This window comes from Marmota monax, unplaced genomic scaffold (assembly GCF_021218885.2).
Source record: "Marmota monax isolate L192 unplaced genomic scaffold, Marmota_monax_Labrador192_F-V1.1 WCK01_AAM20220418_F8-fsc00038, whole genome shotgun sequence".
Lineage (NCBI taxonomy): Eukaryota > Metazoa > Chordata > Mammalia > Rodentia > Sciuridae > Marmota > Marmota monax.
This window is the reverse complement of record NW_026692498.1, coordinates 5,821,108-5,838,638: the sequence shown is the minus strand read 5'-3', so window position 1 is coordinate 5,838,638 and position 17,531 is coordinate 5,821,108. Positions and strand designations below refer to the sequence as shown.

At 53.9% G+C, this 17,531-nt stretch overlaps 1 protein-coding gene across 1 annotated transcript; it reads left to right on the top strand.

Annotated features, from left to right (window-relative positions):
• Positions 1–1,136: 1,136 nt before the first annotated feature.
• On the top strand, positions 1,137–10,251 carry Rhod (ras homolog family member D). The gene is made up of 5 exons (XM_046445800.2): positions 1,137–1,298; positions 5,427–5,514; positions 6,268–6,377; positions 9,093–9,227; positions 9,704–10,251. The coding sequence occupies exons 1-5, from the start codon at positions 1,167–1,169 to the stop codon at positions 9,869–9,871; spliced, it is 633 nt and encodes a 210-aa protein (XP_046301756.1). The 5' UTR covers positions 1,137–1,166; the 3' UTR covers positions 9,872–10,251.
• The last annotated feature ends 7,280 nt before the right edge of the window (positions 10,252–17,531 follow it).

The following is a 17,531-nucleotide window of genomic DNA, read 5'->3' as shown; positions in this document are numbered from 1 at the left end:
TGCCCTGTTCCCTTAAGCTTCACTTCAACGTCCAGTCCAAGATCTGAGGAGACAGCTTGGGTTCATTTTTTAAAGGTTTAAACTCTGGTCACTAACAGGGGTGGGGAGGTCAGGTGACAGTAAGTTTCCAGTTTGATATTGGATTTATTCCTGGCATCCAAAGTGTTCCAAGCACCAGCTCCCAACCAAAGGGTGCCGACCGCCCTCCCTGGGAAGGATGGGGGCGGGGCTCCCCTCACTCTGCCTCCATACCATGGCACATGCCGCCTCCTCATTTGGAACACCCTTTTTTCTCTCTCATTCCACCGTGTTTTACTCATTCCTTAAGACTCTGGCCTCTCCTGTAAGAAGGGTTTTCTGACTCCCCCATCCTGGGTGAGGAGCCCCTTTCCCCTACTCCTGTCCGCCTGTCCCTCCCTGGTGTGGGTCTTATCACACTAAGGTCCTGCCTCTCTCCCATTCTAGGCTGAGGGCTTCTCAAAGCAGGGACCTTGTCCTGAACAGTTCCCAGGCCCCAGGCCCTTGGAAACTGGGACCATCTTTGCTGGTTAAACCCGAAGAACCCGACACGTCACCATGCTTTAAGCACCTTATGAATGGAAGGTTCCATGGCTTTCCCTAGATCACGTGCCAGCCAAGGTGAAACAAGTGGTCAGCCACCTGCAGCAGGCTCCCGGGTGCTGAACGAGGGGGCAGGGTAGGCCACCCCCTTCCCACCTGGCCTGAAACACCTGGAAGGAGGACCGTGCTGTGCTCGGTGTCATTCATTCGTTCATGCGGCAAAGGTCACCGCTCGCTCAGAGCCACTTCCCTCCCAGGTGAAGCCGGCCAGGCGCCTCGTTCCCTGTCCGCACCCCAGCCCCTCTAGGGGGCCCAGCTACTCGTCTCCTCCCCTTCAAGACCAGGGTGCCCTCCCGAGGACCCAGGGCTCCTGTGACCCAGAGCCCGCACACAGCAGATGCTCAGTCGTGCTTCCCGAGCGGTTGAAAGGGACTCGGCCCGAGCGCCCGAGCCCGCCCCGCATCCCCGCGGGGGCGTCTCACCTGGGCCTGGCCGCCCGCTCGGGCCGCCGCCCCCGGGCCGCCCGGCTCGCACTTCCTCCCGCCGCCCCGCCCCTTCCACATTCCTGCCCCGCGCCCGCCGCCGCAGCCCGCGCCCGCCCGGGGATGAGGGCGGCCCAGGCCGAGGGCGAGGACCCGCCGCCCGGCGCGCGGTCGGTCAAGGTGGTCCTGGTGGGTGACGGCGGCTGCGGGAAGACGTCGCTGCTGATGGTCTTCGCCGCTGGGGCCTTCCCGGAGGTGAGTGCCGGCGCTCGGCGACCCAGCGCGCCCTGTCTGTGCAGGGGTGCACGCGGCCCGGGCAGGGTGTGGGGTCAAGGGCAGAGTTCTTCTCAATCTGCCCTGGGGAGTGGAGTTCCCAGAGATGTCATATATAACGTCGGGCAAATGGCACCTACCCGGGAGGCGTGACCCAGAGACTGAGTTGGACCCCCTGAGTACATCCCAAGGGAGCCCTTTGGCACATCTAGGCTGAGAGACCGAGGTCTTTGGCAGGATTCAAATCGTGTCTTCGCCACTTACAGCTGTGTGCCCTTCCCCTTCTCTGTGCCTGATTCCTTAACTGGAATAGGAATAATGAAAGTGACCACCTGAGTTAATAGAGGAGCCTGTTACCAGAGGTCAAGTGCTTAGCTCTGAGCCTGCGCATAAGAAGGACTCTCTGAAAACTGGCAAATGTCCTTCTTGGGAAACATCATTTCTTCTCTGGCCCTTGTCCATGCAGTGCTCATCCCCTGGCTACACCTCAGAGGAGAAGAGCAGGCCAACTCTGGAGTCAGACAGCTGGGTTGGCACCTGGGCTCTCCTCTAACGAACCCCAGTGCCCCTGAGTAACTTGCTTAGCCTTTCTGAGCCTCAGTTTTGCCCCATGGGCCACAGCGACCTGGTAGGTCATGAGGTAGAGGAAGGTAAGGCCACTGGACATCTCAATGTGACACCTGGCGCATCCTGGCTGCCCTGGGCCTGTTGACTGTTAGTCCTTCTCTGACTTTCTTATTGACTGGCTGTCCAGATGGACTCCCCAGGCACCAAGGGCCAGGCCAGGGGCAGGGGTTGGGCCCAGGAAGGAGTGAGAGCCCAAGGAGCCCATGGGTGGTGTCCAGCCTCCCCACTTTCTCTTCCAGTGAGCCTCCTCCTGGGTTGTACAGGCCTCTGATGGTGGAAGCAGGAGAGGCCGGGCCTGCAAACAGCACCGGGCCTTTCTTTCCACTGTGGTAACATCCAGCCATTCATTTTGTGGTTTTCGGAACTGAATGACATCACTTTCTTTGGCTAGTTGCAGATTTTTTTAGGTTGGGGGTGGGTTTCTAGGCCCCCAGATAATGCCCATGGGAACCCAACCATTATGATGGCATGCTGGAGAGATGCCACAGGGGGCCCAGGGGAGGGCATCTACAAGACTGGGGTGTGGAAGGGCAGCCCCTCTCCACTGATGTCCTGGATCGGTCATCCTAGGTGGTGAGATCGTGGCAATTTCTGAGCTTTACAACATGGAAATGCACACTTTACATTCCATGGACCGTTTTGGAGGACATGTTGGGGCAGCCAGGGGAGAGGTGGGCATGCTCATCACCAAGAGATGGACTCTCTTTGTCTGGTTTCCCTGGCACTTTAAAAGCACCTTCTATTAAAGAACCACAAGATTCAAGAGCCGGAAAGTCTTTTACAGATGGGAAAATAGGCCAGGGAGGCAGCCTTGCCTAGAGGCCACAGCCCTGCTGTGGTGGTGCTGGTCCAGCCCAGGCTGACCAGCCCCAATGCCTTGCCCACTGGACTCAGCCTCCTCTTTCAGGCAACCCTGGAAGCCTAGGGAGCCAGCAGTAGGAAGGATGGGGTCCCATCTCCCAGGCTTCCTGCCCTAAACAAAGGCTGGAGAGCAGACTGGGGGTTTGAAGACTCCACAATGACTCATCACTGGGGTCCAACCTCAGGTACAGGGCAGAAGAAAGCAAGGTGGACAGAGCTCCTGGGGCAGGGAGGGATCCAGGGCTGGGTGACAGCCCCTGCCCAGTTCTGGCTGGAATTTGGGAACACAACCATTTCCACAGGGCCAATGCCCAAAGGCCCCAAAATGTCAACAAGAGGCAGCAGGACCCAGTTCTGCTTGCTCAGTTCACTGAGCCCTTCTGGTCTAGCCCCCATAGGCATCCTTCCTGGGGAGACTCTGACACCCTCTCTTGAGCTGGGTCCCCGATTCTGTAATGATCCACTGTTGGTGTGTGAGCCCCATGAGGGCAGGCCCCGGGCTGAGTCATCTCTGTCCTGGCCCAATACAGGCCTAGCCCTGCCTTCCTGACTGAGTATAGCTCAGCAGATAAGATTAGGTACTTATTTGTCCCATGGACAGAGGGTGACCCTCCCTGGGGGTCAAAGAACACAATAAAAAGTATAGAGTGTCTCCGGGGCCACATTCCAGAGTAAGGGGAAGGGCAGTGACAATTCAAGTCATAGGGGCGGCCTGATCACTTTCCTGCACACTCCGGACATCAGGAGTTGGAGTTAGTGATTTCAGGAGAGGCAGGTGCTGGGGACAGAATCTGGGCTCTAGAGCCAGGGGGACTTGGCTCTGTAACTGCCCAGCTGTCTAGCATATCACCTGGGCCAAATCACTACCCTCCTGGGGCCTCTCTGGAGAATGGGAGAGCAAAGATTGTACTGCTCTCCAAGGTCACGAGGATCAAGGATGGTGCCAGGAAAGGCCGCGAGTGTTCAAGGGCCTCAGTGAAAGGTGAGCTTCCAGATCTTCACCACTCACATCTCTGCAAGACACCGAGTGTCTCCCAGGAGCTCTGTGTCACCCAGCCTGCATTTTGGGTCAGAAGACACCTCAATATAGACGCTGAGGAGGGATGAGAGAGGTGGTGTCACCAGAGGGATGGACAGGGGATAGGGTAGCCACTGCCTCTGGCGATCAGCTAAGTAGTAAGCTTTTGTGCTGGGGCTTTTCCTGCCAGTCCATCCCCCTACCACATCATAAGGTGACACTCTTCCCCTTTAATCCTTGACAGAGCTGGCCTAAGGCCACAAATGTTAGGTGCCAGAGCCAGACCCTAAGCCAAGCCTAGCTGATCCCAGCACCAATGATCCTACCTACATTACCAGGTCACACTGTTTCCCAACAGGCAAAGGACCTGAGGCAGGTGGGGGGTGGGCAGATGGCTGGGCCCCTATTACTCTCAGTTGGTAGAGAGAATGACAAGAGTGGCAGATCCAAGGCCTTCTTCCCCAGCTGCCCACTCTTGAGTGACCCCCACCATCCTCTGTGGCCTCCCAGGTGTCCTGGAGTCAGTACTGTCCTGCTGCTATGGTGCTGCTCCTCCCAACCGGCCAAGGCCTGTCTGTCTCAGATGGCCAGCAAGTGGGCTAGCCAGTAAATAGGCCACAAAAGTCCTCCTGAGTCACAGGCGGGTGGGGGCCCCACCTGGCATGGGATGGGAAGAGAACAGAGAACACACACTGTGGCCCTACCAACCAACCTGAGCAAGCCATCGAGGCCCAAGATGCAGACAGTATAGAATGTGCCCCCAGGGCAGGAGGGCCTAATAGTGACACAGTGGAGTCCCCAGCCCCCACCCCCACCCCCGTTTGCCCAGACCCCCCCACCCAACCCCAAGGCCCATCTAGCAAGACCTCCCTCTTCACTCCTGCATTTTCATCTGTGGACAGAACCTGTCCTCTTTCACATGTGTGTGACCTCTGTGGAGAAGCAGCGAGCTCACGCAGGGCAGGGCATGGAGGGGCCTCTGTCCTGGATGACAGGCTCTAGAGATGCCCCAGGGAGGGGATCAGGAAAGGCAACCCCAGGAAGGGGCATTTGACATGGGTCTTGTTTGAATTTCAAGAGCTTGAGAGGCAAAGGAGGGACCCCTGGGCAGACTGAGTCTTGTTTGTGGCATGCTCCTTTGTGTCTATAACTGGACCTTGAGAAGGTCCTCGTGTTTGCTGAACGAATCCATGAAGGAACAAGGAACAGATGTAGATGTCATTCCAGGAGGAGGGGACAGCATGAATGAAGGCTCAGAAATGGGAGGACCCTGTCCAGGAGGACAAAGAAAACGCCAGTAACTGGCATGTACAGGGTGCCAATTCTGTGCAAGGGTCTGTACCCCCAGTATCTTGTTGACTCCTGAGAGCAATGCTCCTTGGCAGGGATTTGAATCTTTTATAAAGGAGGTAAACAGGGCCAGGGACGGAGGAGGTCTTAGCCACACGGCTCTAGGCCTCCCCTCCAGGCAGGCCACCTGGGAGCCTTCCCAGAAACAAGAACACTGTCTGGGGAGGGGACAGTGCTGCATTCCTGGGTGCTGGCCAGCCCCCACCCCTCCTAGAAGATTCCTCACCTCCCCTTCCCCCTTCCTCCTTCCTTAGAGCTACACCCCCACAGTGTTTGAGCGGTATGCCGTCAGTCTGCAAGTGAAGGGCAAACCTGTTCGCCTCCAAATCTGGGATACAGCAGGTGGGTGTTTGGGGCTTGGTGGGGGCAGGGTGCAAGAGGGACTTCTGTGGGCCCAGATGCCTGGGACAAAGCCCTGTCCCTTTCTTCTAATCCTGGGAAGCCAGCCAGCCTCCAAGGAACAGGTGTTGGCTAGGATTGGGGGCCCCCAGGAACTTGATCCCTCCTGGCTTCTGCACCTGTCTGCGGCCTCCATCCCAGGGAAGCCCCTGAGTCCTGGAGACAAATAGGAGTCCAGAGCTCTGGGCTCTCAAGGCGTGGACTGGTCCTGGCCTCCCAGGCTTTCCACCCTGGCTTTAGCTTCCCTGAGACCCACCTGATCCTGATCTTGGCCTCTGGCCTCACCCATACAGGGGTGAACTCAAAGCTAAACTGAAGGCATCCGAGTTTTCCTCTTGCCTTGGATGAGCTAAGGTGTCTTTGTGGGGTCCCACCTGTCCCTTCCTCCTCAGCCCCCAAGCCCAGGCAAAGCAGGCTCCCGAATGGTAGTGGGCCTCAGCTGCTCAGTCTCCCACAGGCTGGCTCTACCTAGCCTCTGCCCCTGCTGCAGGGCCACCTGGCAAATGCTCTTCCCAGGCCAGGGCTGGCACATCCTTAAGGCAGGCCAGGTAAGCACCACCCCAGGGGGATACTCACATTAGGCACAAAACTAGGCCCTCCAGAGCCCCTACCTGCTGGGATGGCCTCCCTATCCAGGAGGTGCCAACAGCAGGCAAGAGACCTGGAAGGAGTGACCCCCCCCACAATTCTGCCCAGGACAAGATGACTATGACCGCCTACGGCCCCTCTTCTACCCTGATGCCAGTGTCCTGCTGCTCTGCTTTGATGTCACCAGCCCAAACAGCTTTGACAACGTCTTTAACCGGGTAGGTACTGGGTAGTGGGGAGGCTCCATAATAACCATAGCCCAGGCCACGGCATCCCCACCCTTGACCCAGCTGACCATCAGAGATTGGCAGACCCTAGTTGATACTGAGTCTGGTGCCCTGGGTATATATGTGGGCACACTGAGGCCCAGAAGTGGGCAGGGACTGGCCCAGCGTCTTCCAGGGATGTAGAGGCAGAATCTGCTCTGACTCCCAGCCCAGCGCTTGTTGCCTGTCCCCACTGCAGACTCAGAAGCTGGCTCTTTCCACTATGACTGTGAGAATGCTGGGGGACACAGAGGAACTATCTCCCCAGCTGTGCCTGCCCAAGGTGGCATGAACCGTGAAGTCAGATTCCAGCCACTCTCAGCAGCTCCTCCCAATGTCTCCACTGCTGGTTGCCAGGCCTCCCAGGATGCCCCAACTCATGTAACGTTCCCGAGGCTGCCCTTAGATGTCTAGGATGCAGTCCCTTGAGATCCTCTACCCAGCCTGGCACAGTCCCTCACCCACCACTGCCAGGGCCTCTGTGCAGTGGCCTATTCCAAGATTCCTCGGGGCACAGCCAGTGACAGCATGAGTGATAACAAGGATGGGGACAGCAACATTTACTAGAACTTACTATATACCAGGCACTGTCCTGGGTGCTCATATGTGTCTATTTGCTCATCTAATCCCCCTAACAATATTTCAGAGTAGCTACTATTATTGTTCCCAGGCAAGTCACTTATCCAAAGGTACCCATCTATTAAAGTGTCACCTCTAGGATTGGAACCCAGGCAGCCCTTCACTTGCATTCATTCAGAGCCATTTATTAAGCACATCTCTGTGCTAGGTGCCATTCTGGGCTCTGGTGGCAGGGGTACAGGGGTGTCTGGGAAAGGGAGGAGGAAGGTGGACTGAAGCTGCGGGAGGCAGACCATGGAATCGGCTGATGAACTGGTCATGGGTGTGAGGGGGAAGTTAGGACCAGAGTAACGGGAAAGTGGCAACTGCCGTTTCCCAGCAGGAGAAAGAGCAGGCTGGGGTGGTGGGGGTGCCCAGAGTCCTGCACCCCCACTGCAGGCATCAGCGTAGGTCTGCAGAGGCGGGAGTCTGCAGTTCCTCTGGAGGGCAGGCTGGGCACTTAGGAGCTGCCAGGGACTGGGGAGGACCTGGGAGCCAGAGAAGCTCCCGAGGAGGAGGAGGAGGAGAGCCCCTGGGAACCAGGAGATAGGACCTGGGCACAGACCTGGGAGAATTCCCTGTTGGATTTAGGGGTGTTGCATTGTGCAGCATCTACCTAGGATCCTACTGAGGCCCATTTGACCCCAGGAGCTGAACAGTTTGTGCCACTTTTTCCTGAAGAGGCACACTCAGCCACTGGGCACTCCTGGAGATGGAAGGCCCCTCCCCCGACACCGGTGCCCCAGCTGCAGCCCAGGCTAAAATAACTCAGCCCTCATGGCCTCCCATTCCACAGAGCAGTGACAGAGATAGGAGCTGTCTCCAAGGGGTGACAGTTAAGACAGACAGGTGCTGCAACCATTTTGTAAGCTGATTTATCTTATTTAATTTTGTAGGTTATTTTTGGGTTTTGGTGCTGGGGATTGAACCCAGGGGCACCTTACCACTGAGCCACATCCCCAGCTTTTTTTTTGTGGGGTGAGGTACTAGGGATTGAACTCAGGGGCACTCAACCACTGAGCCACATCCTCAGCCCTATTTTGTATTTTTTTAATATTTATTTTTTAGTTGTGGTTGGACACAATGCCTTTATTTTTATGTGGTGCTGAGGATCGAACCGCATGTGCTAGGTGAGCACTCGACCACTGAGCCACATCCCCAGCCTGCTTATTTTGTATTTTATTTAGAGACAGGGTCTCACTGAGTTGCTTAGCACCTCACTTTTGCTGAGGCTGGCTTTGAATTCCCGATCCTCCTGCTTCAGCCTCTAGAGCCGCTGGGATTGCAGGTGTGTGCCACCACACCTGGCTCTCAGCCCTTTTTATTTGAGACATGGTCTCACCAAGTTGCTGAGGGTCTTGCTAAATTGCCCAGGCTGGCCTCAAATTTGCAATTCTCCTGCCTCAGCCTCAGGAGGCACTGGTGTTACAGGCATGCACCACCATGCCCAGCTGAAATGATTTATTTTTAAGCAAATACATACTTGGCCCAGTTTAGGAGGTGGTCATGAGCTCCCTTACCTTTCAGAGAGACAGGATTGGGGGAGGGGAGAACAGGGCTGTGGGCCCCACCCCCTGAGGCTCAAATCCTACCATTTCCAGTTGTATGACCAAGGCCAAGTTACGTAGCCCCTCCCTGCCTCCATGACCACATCTGTGCAATGGGCTTATTACAGAATATGCTGGTAGGGCCCTGGGGTTAATGCATTCACACACATAAGTTCTTAGATCAGCCTGGTCCTGAGAGTTTGCTCCCTGCATACTGGCCATTCTGCCCATTCTGCTCGTGGTTGTTGGAGTCCAGCCAGGGCAGCAAGAGCATGGCCCACTGGGAGGGCAGAACTGTTTTTTTTTTTTTTTAAAGAGAGAGAGAGAGAGAGAGAATTTTTTTTTTTAATATTAGTTTTCTGCGGACACAACATCTTTGTTTGTATGTGGTGCTGAGGATCGAACCTGGGCCGCACGCATGCCAGGCAAGCGCGCTACCGCTTGAGCCACATCCCCAGCCCAGAACTCCTGTTGACTCAAACTCCCCCCTACTCTGCTGCAGTGGTACCCGGAGGTGACTCACTTCTGCAAAGGAGTGCCCATCATCGTCGTGGGCTGCAAGACTGACCTGCGCAAGGACAAGGCTCTGGTGAATAAGCTGCGGAAAACGGGGTCAGAGCCTGTGACCTACCACAGGGTAGGAAGCCCAGCCTGGGTCTAAGGGGACTGGGACAGGACACCTCTAGGCACCTCTCCCCAATGCCTGGTGTGGAGCACACTTAGGGGTCTTGCAGGCTGCCAGGAGTCAGGAACTGCGGGTACTTGGAAATGCTACCTAGACAGCTTCCAAGAGGCTCCTGGAGAAGGAAGAAGGCGGGAAAGAGCAAATCAGAGTTACCCCTCCCGCCCACTGCACAGAGGCCCACAGAGGAAGTCCGCTCTCTGCTGCATGCCTGGCTGAGCCAGAAGTTAATTGGTTGCCGTCCTGAGAGGCAGAGACCCAGATAGGGGCACAATGAAGTGCAGAACAGCGCTTGGTCAAGCCAGGGTGCGGGAGCCAAGGGAGCCCTAGAAAACCCCACCAGGATGGCTGGGAGGGCTGCAGGGAGGCGGGAGGCGAGGCCCAGCCAGCGCCCCCAGCTTACGGCAGCCCCGCCCACCTCTCCCTGTCAGGGCCTGGAGATGGCGAGGTCCGTGGGTGCAGTGGTGTACCTTGAGTGCTCTGCTCGGCTGGATGAAAACGTCCACGCGGTCTTCCAGGAGGCAGCTGAGGTGGCTCTCAGCAGCCCAAGTCGCAACTTCTGGCGGCGGATTACCCAGAATTTTTGCGTGGTGATCTGACCAGCATGGGACTCTCACTGCCCCCTGACTGTCACACCAGCTTGGGAAGGAATTGCGTGCTAACCTGCAGAATTGGTTGGTCTGGACCTGTCCCCAGGCTGGGCCTGCTGAACTGCGCCTCCACGGATGGACACCACCCCAGAGCCTGGGGACACTGAACTGAGGAAGCACGGTTCCCAGGGAGGGCCCAATCCTAGCCTGACATCTGGAGCCTGGCCTGGTGCCACCTCTTATGTCTGCTCCTGAGGTTATACCTGCAGGACCTGGCATTCTTAGACCCATGAAGCCAGAACCCACACTCTGCCCCTGCCCCTACCCCCTCCCCTTCCCCCTACTAGTTCCAGTGGTAAGTGTAACAATTAAAATGACATCACTTGTCATTTGTGTCCTGCCTCTTGTTGCAAGCACCTTTACAAGTGGACCGAGGTAGGTAAGAGCTCACCCCATGTAGACACCATGATTAGACCTCTTGGATTAGACCTCTTGGATTCATTAATTGGTTGCCGTCTTGAGAGGCAGAGACCTAGATAGGGGCACAATGAAGTGCAGAACAGCGCTTGGTCAAGCCAGGGTGCAGGAGCCAAGGGAGCCCTAGAAAACCCCACCAGGATGGCTGGGAGGGCTGGCTTTATCACTTTCAGGACCTTGGGGAAAGTTCTTCTGGGTCTCAGTCTCCCCATCTTTAAAGTGGGACCAATCAGAGACCAACATATATAAAAAGCAGGGAACTGAGTGCAATAGTGCCCACCTGTAATCCCAGCAACTCGAGAGACTAGGGCAGGAGGATCGCAAGTTCGAGACCAACAGGGACAACTTAGCAAGACCCTGTTTAAAAATAAAAACTAAAAAGGGCTGAGAATGCAGTTCAGTGGTAGAACATTCCTGGGTTCGATCCCCAATACCTTCAAAAAAAAAAAAAAGCATACACATTCTTACTTTGTTTATCTAGTGTCTCAGACTCCTCCAGAGAGACAACCGATAGAACACACACACAAAGGGATCTACTTTAAAGAATTGGCTAATGCTGATGTGATTGTGGGGACGGGCAAGTCTGTTAACTTTAGGGCAGGCTGGAAATTCAGGTGAGTCGATGTTGCAGTCTTTTTTTGGCCCCCCTCAATACTGGGGATTGAGCCCAGGGATGCTCTACCACTGAGCCACATCACCAAATCTTATTTTGAGACAGCATCTCACTAAGTTGCTGAGGCTGGCCTAGAACTTGCAACCCTCCTGCTGCAGCCTTCCAAGTTGCTGATTCCAGGCGAGTGCCATTGTGCCCACTGGGGCTACAGTCTTGATTGTGAATTCTGCAGAGCAGCAGGCTGGACACTTAGGCAGGGTTTCTGAGTTGCTGACTTGTGGCAGAATTCCTTCCAGGAAACCTTTTATCTAAAGGTCTTCAAATGATTGGACAAGGCCCACTCACACTGGGGTGGAGGGTCATCTGCTTTAGTTAAAGTCTTTGATTTAAACGTAAATCACATCTAAAAAATATTGCCATGTATGGTGGTATATGTCCGTAGTCCAAGCTATACAGGAGGTTGAGGCAGGAAGATTGCAAGTTCAAGTCCAGCCTCAGCAACTTAGTGGGGCAACTTTATGAGACCCTGTCTCAAAAATATAAAAAAGGTCTGGGGATGTAGTTTAGCACTCCTGAGTTCAATCCCCAGTACCCCAAAAAAACCCATCATAGCCAGAGCTGTAGGCACGCTGGTAGAGAGCTTGCCTTGTTTACGCGAGACCTTGAGCTCCATCCTTAGCACCACAAAAGTAAAAAATAATAATAATAGGAAAATATCAATCAAGGGCTCCAGGAACCCACATTTTAGGAAATTAAAGAATCTCCCGAGCTAGGCTGAGCTCCCTAGGTTGATAGAGAACAAGAACATTCTGGTGTAGTCATACATGGGAGAGAGCATGAAGTTGAAAATAGAAGCCAGAAATAATTGCTTTCTATTCCTGAATGGCCTAGACTAAAAATCCAAAGTGGACTATGTCATTCAGGAGGGGTTTCCATGTAGACCCCAACACCATTCACTTGCTGCAAGCCTGCCCAGTAACCTGAGCTGTGGTGCAAGTGGTTCTTCATCTGAAGCGGGATGTTAGTGGCTGCCTGTCATTAAGTAACCTGTGTATTGTCTCAAACAAAATGGTCTAGTTTAGCCAGACATGGTGGTGCATGCCTGTAATCGCAACCACTGGGAAGGCCAAGGCAGGAGGATTGCAAGTTCAAGACCAGTCTCAGCAATTTAGCAAGACCCAATCTCAAAAAAATAAAAAGGGCTAGGGATGTAGCTCAGCAGTAGAACATTAAACATGCGTGAGACCTTGGGTTTGATTCCTAGTACTGGGGCAGGGGATGGGAATAAAATGGTCCAGTTCAAGTTCGGGGAATAATGTGATGTTCCAGGTTTATCCCAGCTTAGGGCTCAGTAATGTTAGAGAATTCACATTTGGTTTTGGTCAGATAGGGTTTTACCAAGAGCTCTGATTAGCCAGGCATGTGACTCACACCTGTAATCCCAGCAACTTTGGAAACTAAAGCAGGAGGATCACAAGTTCAAAGCCAGCCTCAGCAACTTAGCAAGGCCCTGTCTCAAAATGAAAAATAAAAAGGGCTGGGGATGTGGCTCAGTGGTTAAGCACCCCTGTGTTCAATCCCTAGTTCAAAAAAATCAGATTAGGTTCACATTACAGTTTTTAAAAATTCATATTTCCATCCAGAGCACCTGGGGATAGAATGGATTCATGTAACCCTGGCTATTATTTCCTGGTGTGGTTGGGTGAATCCCTCAAGCATGAGACTCATTCATTCAGGCCAGAAATGAAGCTGTGCCACTCACCTTGAGGCTCAGGCAGATGAATGGACATTATGGGGACAGCTCAGACCACATTCCAGTCGAAGCACCTCTGGGTCTCTCTTCAACTATGACTCCCCCCCCACAAGCCTCTATGGATTCTAAGTGTTATACAGGAGAGCAGTTCATGGGCTGGACCTTCTTACAGAATTGGTTTTGTGTGTGTGTGTGTGTGTGTGTGTGTGTGGTGTTAGGAGCACTCTACCACTGAGCTACCGCCCCAGCCCTTTTTATGTTTTATTTAGAGACAAGTCCTCACCAAACTGCTGAGGCTGTCTTCAAATTTGCAGTCCTCCTGCCTCAATCCCAAATTGCTGGGATTATAGGCATGCGCTCAGCTCAGAATCAGTTTTATGAGTTCACATTTACTTAACACCTAACCAAGTGCCAGGTGCTGTGCTTGGACACTGTCCATGGAGGATCTCATTTAATGCCCATGGGCCCAGTGAGCTAGATCATATATAACACCAAGGGCAAAGCAGCTCAGAGAACATGATAACCTGCTCCTGACTTCAGCCCTGGGATTTAAGCCAAGGATTGTCCAACACGGAATCCAGGCTGTGTACTCCTACCCTGGACCCCCCCAGCCCTAGATCCCACCATGTACAGATGCTTCCTGATGCCAAGGAGCTCACAGTTTGGGAAGACAAGAAAGCCCAGGACTGTCCTCCAGGGGTGGGAGAGCCCAGCCTCCCTCACCCCCACCCCCAAACTCTGTCACCACCACAGCCACTCTGGACACTGTGGTCACCAGCTACGAAGACCGGGTTGTCTGCCCCAGATACCAACCACTTTGCAAAGTCAGCTAGCCAGGTCACAGGAGCCCAGAAGAAGGGACAGGGACTGGAATTTATTGGGTCCCCACCAAATGCCAGGCCTGTGACTGATGAGGTGCCTTGTTTAGCCCAGTTCAGAGCAGAAGACCACAAGGACAAGGGAGAGTGACCCATGAAGGGTCTTGTGGGTAGAGATAAGGCTGTGCGCCACTGAGGCTCTGCTGCACCTCACTGAGGAAACATGCCAAGAGGTCAAGGTCAGGATGGGATGGCTCTCTAGTTCTTCATGGACAAAGGGGAAGCAGGCAGGCCTCAGAGAGCCAGAGGATCCAAAGGCATGCAGAGGCAGGGCCACTTCACAGGCTGGGAGGGAAGTGAGCTGCCTTTCACTTGAAATGCTTCCTTTCATTTGAAATGGTTCTTTTGTCTCCCAACAGAAGATAAAGATATTGTGCCTGAGAAACTGCTGTGACTCCATTTTTGAGAAACCAGCCTCTACCTCAGAGCAAAGCCTGTCCAAGGAAGGGGGAGTGACCCTTGTCCTTGGCAAAACCCACAGAGCACTCCTAAGCACATACCCACCCTTCTGAGTTGTTTGCCTTCAGATAACAGGAGAGATCTGCTGCGCCAGGTGTCCCTGACTCAGTTAGGCTAGATGAGGACCCATGGCAACCCCCAATCAGCATGAGACAGGGAAAATACCTGGGATGCCAGATGACCCCCCAGTTGTTTATGGTAGTTGATAACATGTTGGGAAACCATGTAGTTCAGCACGTACTCCCCTTGTGGCCTAAACCAATCAGATCAAAGGAATCCCCTCTTGTACTAACCAATCACCCCTACCCAACTTGTTCCCATCAGTGAATGTGCTAATCAATGTTAAGAGTTGTTGCTTGATTTTCCCGAGGTGTGTATTGATTTGCTGTGTGACGTGACGCATAGAGTATCCCCCCAAAACCTATAAAATCTCACTGGAGAAAGGACTAGGACTCACTCCCTGGGATCACTGTGTTGGGAACGGTTGTGAGTCCAGGCTCGAGTTTGCTATAAAGACTCTTGTGTGATTGCATCGGATTCAGCTCCTGGAGGTCTATTGGGATCCCACAAATCTGGCATTACAGTGCCCAACTACAACTAAAAAATAAATAATTTAAAAAATACATGTGATCAACGAAGGAATGTACGAACAAGAGCTGCAGACCAGGGCGGCACCTAGGCCCACCCCTGCCTTGCTAGGACCACCACCTGTGTTTGCCAGGCTCCAGGCTCTCGGCCTCCTCCACCCTCCTCACTACCCACAAAGCCATCTGCCAAAGCACAATCCAGTCACAAGGCTGTCCTGCATAAAAGCTCTACCTGAGAAAGAGTCCAAAGTCTCCAGCTGGGCACTTGGGCTCTCATGTGCCTGACTCCAACCCACTTCCCTCTGGGTCTTTTCCGCAGGCCATCTCAACATAGCCTGTCCCCATCCCGTCCAGCGGGCACTGACTTCCAAGGCTTTGTCTAGGCCACCTCAGTGAGCCCTTCCTCCCAGTCCCAGCCTGTGCAAACTTCCCTCCTTTAGGGAGCCTTTAGGGTCCAGCTCAGGCACCATCTTCCCCAAGAAGCCAGGGGACCTGCCGCTTCCTTGTCACTGAGCCCAGAGGCACTTGTTCACACACCAAAGCAGGCATCCTCTACCAGGCTGGGCTTTGCCACCCTTGCCGCCAGGGGAAAGGGCCTGGGCCTGGCTAGACTCCCTGAGATGCAGGGTGTCCTGGGGTATGGAGGCAAGAGCCAGGAGCCAGCTGCAGATGTCCAGACCCAAAGAACAAGACACCACAAGTCAAGACTTGGTGGCTTCTGGGCTGGGAAGCCTTGAACAAATAGGGGGACTGCAGGAAAGGTGGGGACACCCCAAGTGAGGGAAGAACTTAGAGTTGGCACAGTGTCACACACCTGTGAGCCCAACAAATGGAAGGCTGAGGCAGGAGGATTGCAATTTCTAGGCCAGCCTCAGCAACTTAGTGAGGCCCTAAACAACTTAGTGAGACCCTGTATCAAAAATAAAAATAAAGGGCTGGGGATGTGGCTCAAGCGGTAGCGCGCTTGCCTGGCGTGCGTGCGGCCCGGGTTCGATCCTCAGCACCACGTACAAACAAAGATGTTGTGTCTGCCAAAAACTAAAAAATAAATATTAAAAAAAAATTCTCTCTGTCTCTCTCTCTCTCAAAAAAAAAAAATAAAAATAAAAAGGACTGGGAATATGGGTCAGTGATAAAGCACCCCTGAGTTAAATCCCCAGCACCAATTTTAAAAAATACAGAAGAACTTGGCCTGTCCCCAGGGGGTGAGAAATGTGGAAGAGGATCCAGTCAGGTGGCTGTTTCCCATTCCCTGGCCATCCCCCATCCTGTGCAGCCTGCCCACACAGCCATCCTTGGTGTCAGAGGAGGGCAGGGGTGGGGGCAGTGGAAGCACCTCTTCCCACCCAACAATCTCCCCTTTTCAGTTCCACCCACTGGGTGGGCCGGGCCAGACAAGTGGGAGCCAAGAAGGTACAGCCCAGAGGCCAGCTGAGGCCAAAAGCCACAAACCACAGTGCCTCCACCCAGCCTTGGGTTTGTCTATTGGGAAGGCAGGGGACAGGGGTGGGGACCCCAAGCCATCTCCTCCAGGACAGGCCACTCCCTGGCATCCTCAGGGCAGAGAGGGTGGAGCCCACACCGTGAGTCATGAAGCTTTCCTCTCCCCTCTGTCCGGGAAGCACTCTGCCTAGGCCCTGCCTGGGTGCTGGGAGAAGGTGGGCCACCCTCTTTGCTCTCTCCAGCCTCCTTGCTAGGGAACAGGCTGGGGAGCAGTGAGATCCAGGACAGAGAAATAGCCACCATCCCAGCCCTACATTGAGGACTTGATCTCCAAACTAAATACATCGAATTGTGGGAAGAAGAGTATTTTCTTGGGTTCAGATCCTGGCTCTGCAAATTACCAGCTGAGCAATCTTATGAGTCACTAGTACTCTCTTATCTGTCAGTTTCCTTATCTATAAAATGAGATTGGGAGAGTAGGACAGCCCTCCTGGACTGGTTGGGAAAATTAAATGAATTAATGTGAACTGTGCTTATGCAGTCCGTGCTCACCTATGCCATGAGGATAAGTGACCTACATGGCAGGGTTGTTGCAGGGTCTGCAAACCAGGAGCACGCATGTAAGAGAGGTCCTCTCTTCCAGATCAGAGTGGAGCCTGTGAGATCTACAAAGAGGGGTTGGGGGCAGTTGTCATTGAATGAAAGACACTAAGGCCATCCACTCCCACCCTACATCTGAAACACTGTTGCTCCAGAACCCTTTGTGCCTGTTTGCCCCAGGAGCGTCACAGTTGAGTCCAGCCAGGCAATGTAGGTGCCGTCTTGCCTTCCTGCCTAATTTGATACCCACTATCCCCTCACTTTACAGATGAGGAGACTAAGGTTCAGAGAGACCAAGAAAGGGACCAAAAGCAGTGAGTGGCAGAGCAGGCTCTTGGACATGGAGAGGGAGTCCCAGCCCAGGCCCTGGCCTCATCTGCATGCTCAACCAGCAGAGGGCAGCAGGACCCAGGAAGAGGGGCCTTTCCCAGTTCCTGCCTGGGGCTGTTCAACCTCACACCACTCCCATGCCTCCACTCTCCAAGTGTCTACCCCACCATTTACTGAACAAAACCTGAGGTCCAGAGTGGAGGAGTGACTTGACCTGCAAAATCAGAATAAGAATCATGCTGTCCTAAATCTGCAGTGGTTCTAAAAGCAGAGATCTGGGTTTGAATCCAGACCCTAGAATGAGATCAAAGAACACACTGTGTGGAAGCACTTCCCACAGGCCAAGAGGCCCCGGGCCCAAGTAACCACACTGCTGTGATTTATTGTCTGCGACACTAGGGGAGGCAGGTTGTGACTGAGGGATGCCAGCCCAGCTAGCTCCTGACCTTTTCCGGACTTTACAACACAGTGGGGCACACCTGTCATCCCAGAGGTTTGGGAGGCTGAGGCAGGAGGATCAAAGGAGTTC

Coding starts and splice junctions, on each gene's coding strand:
- Rhod (XM_046445800.2), top strand. CDS start 1,167: ATGAGGGCGGCCCAGGCCGAGGGCGAGGACCCGCCGCCCGGCGCGCGG. Junction 6,378..9,092: donor TTGACAACGTCTTTAACCGG/GTAGGTACTGGG, acceptor ACTCTGCTGCAG/TGGTACCCGGAGGTGACTCA. Junction 9,228..9,703: donor AGCCTGTGACCTACCACAGG/GTAGGAAGCCCA, acceptor TCTCCCTGTCAG/GGCCTGGAGATGGCGAGGTC.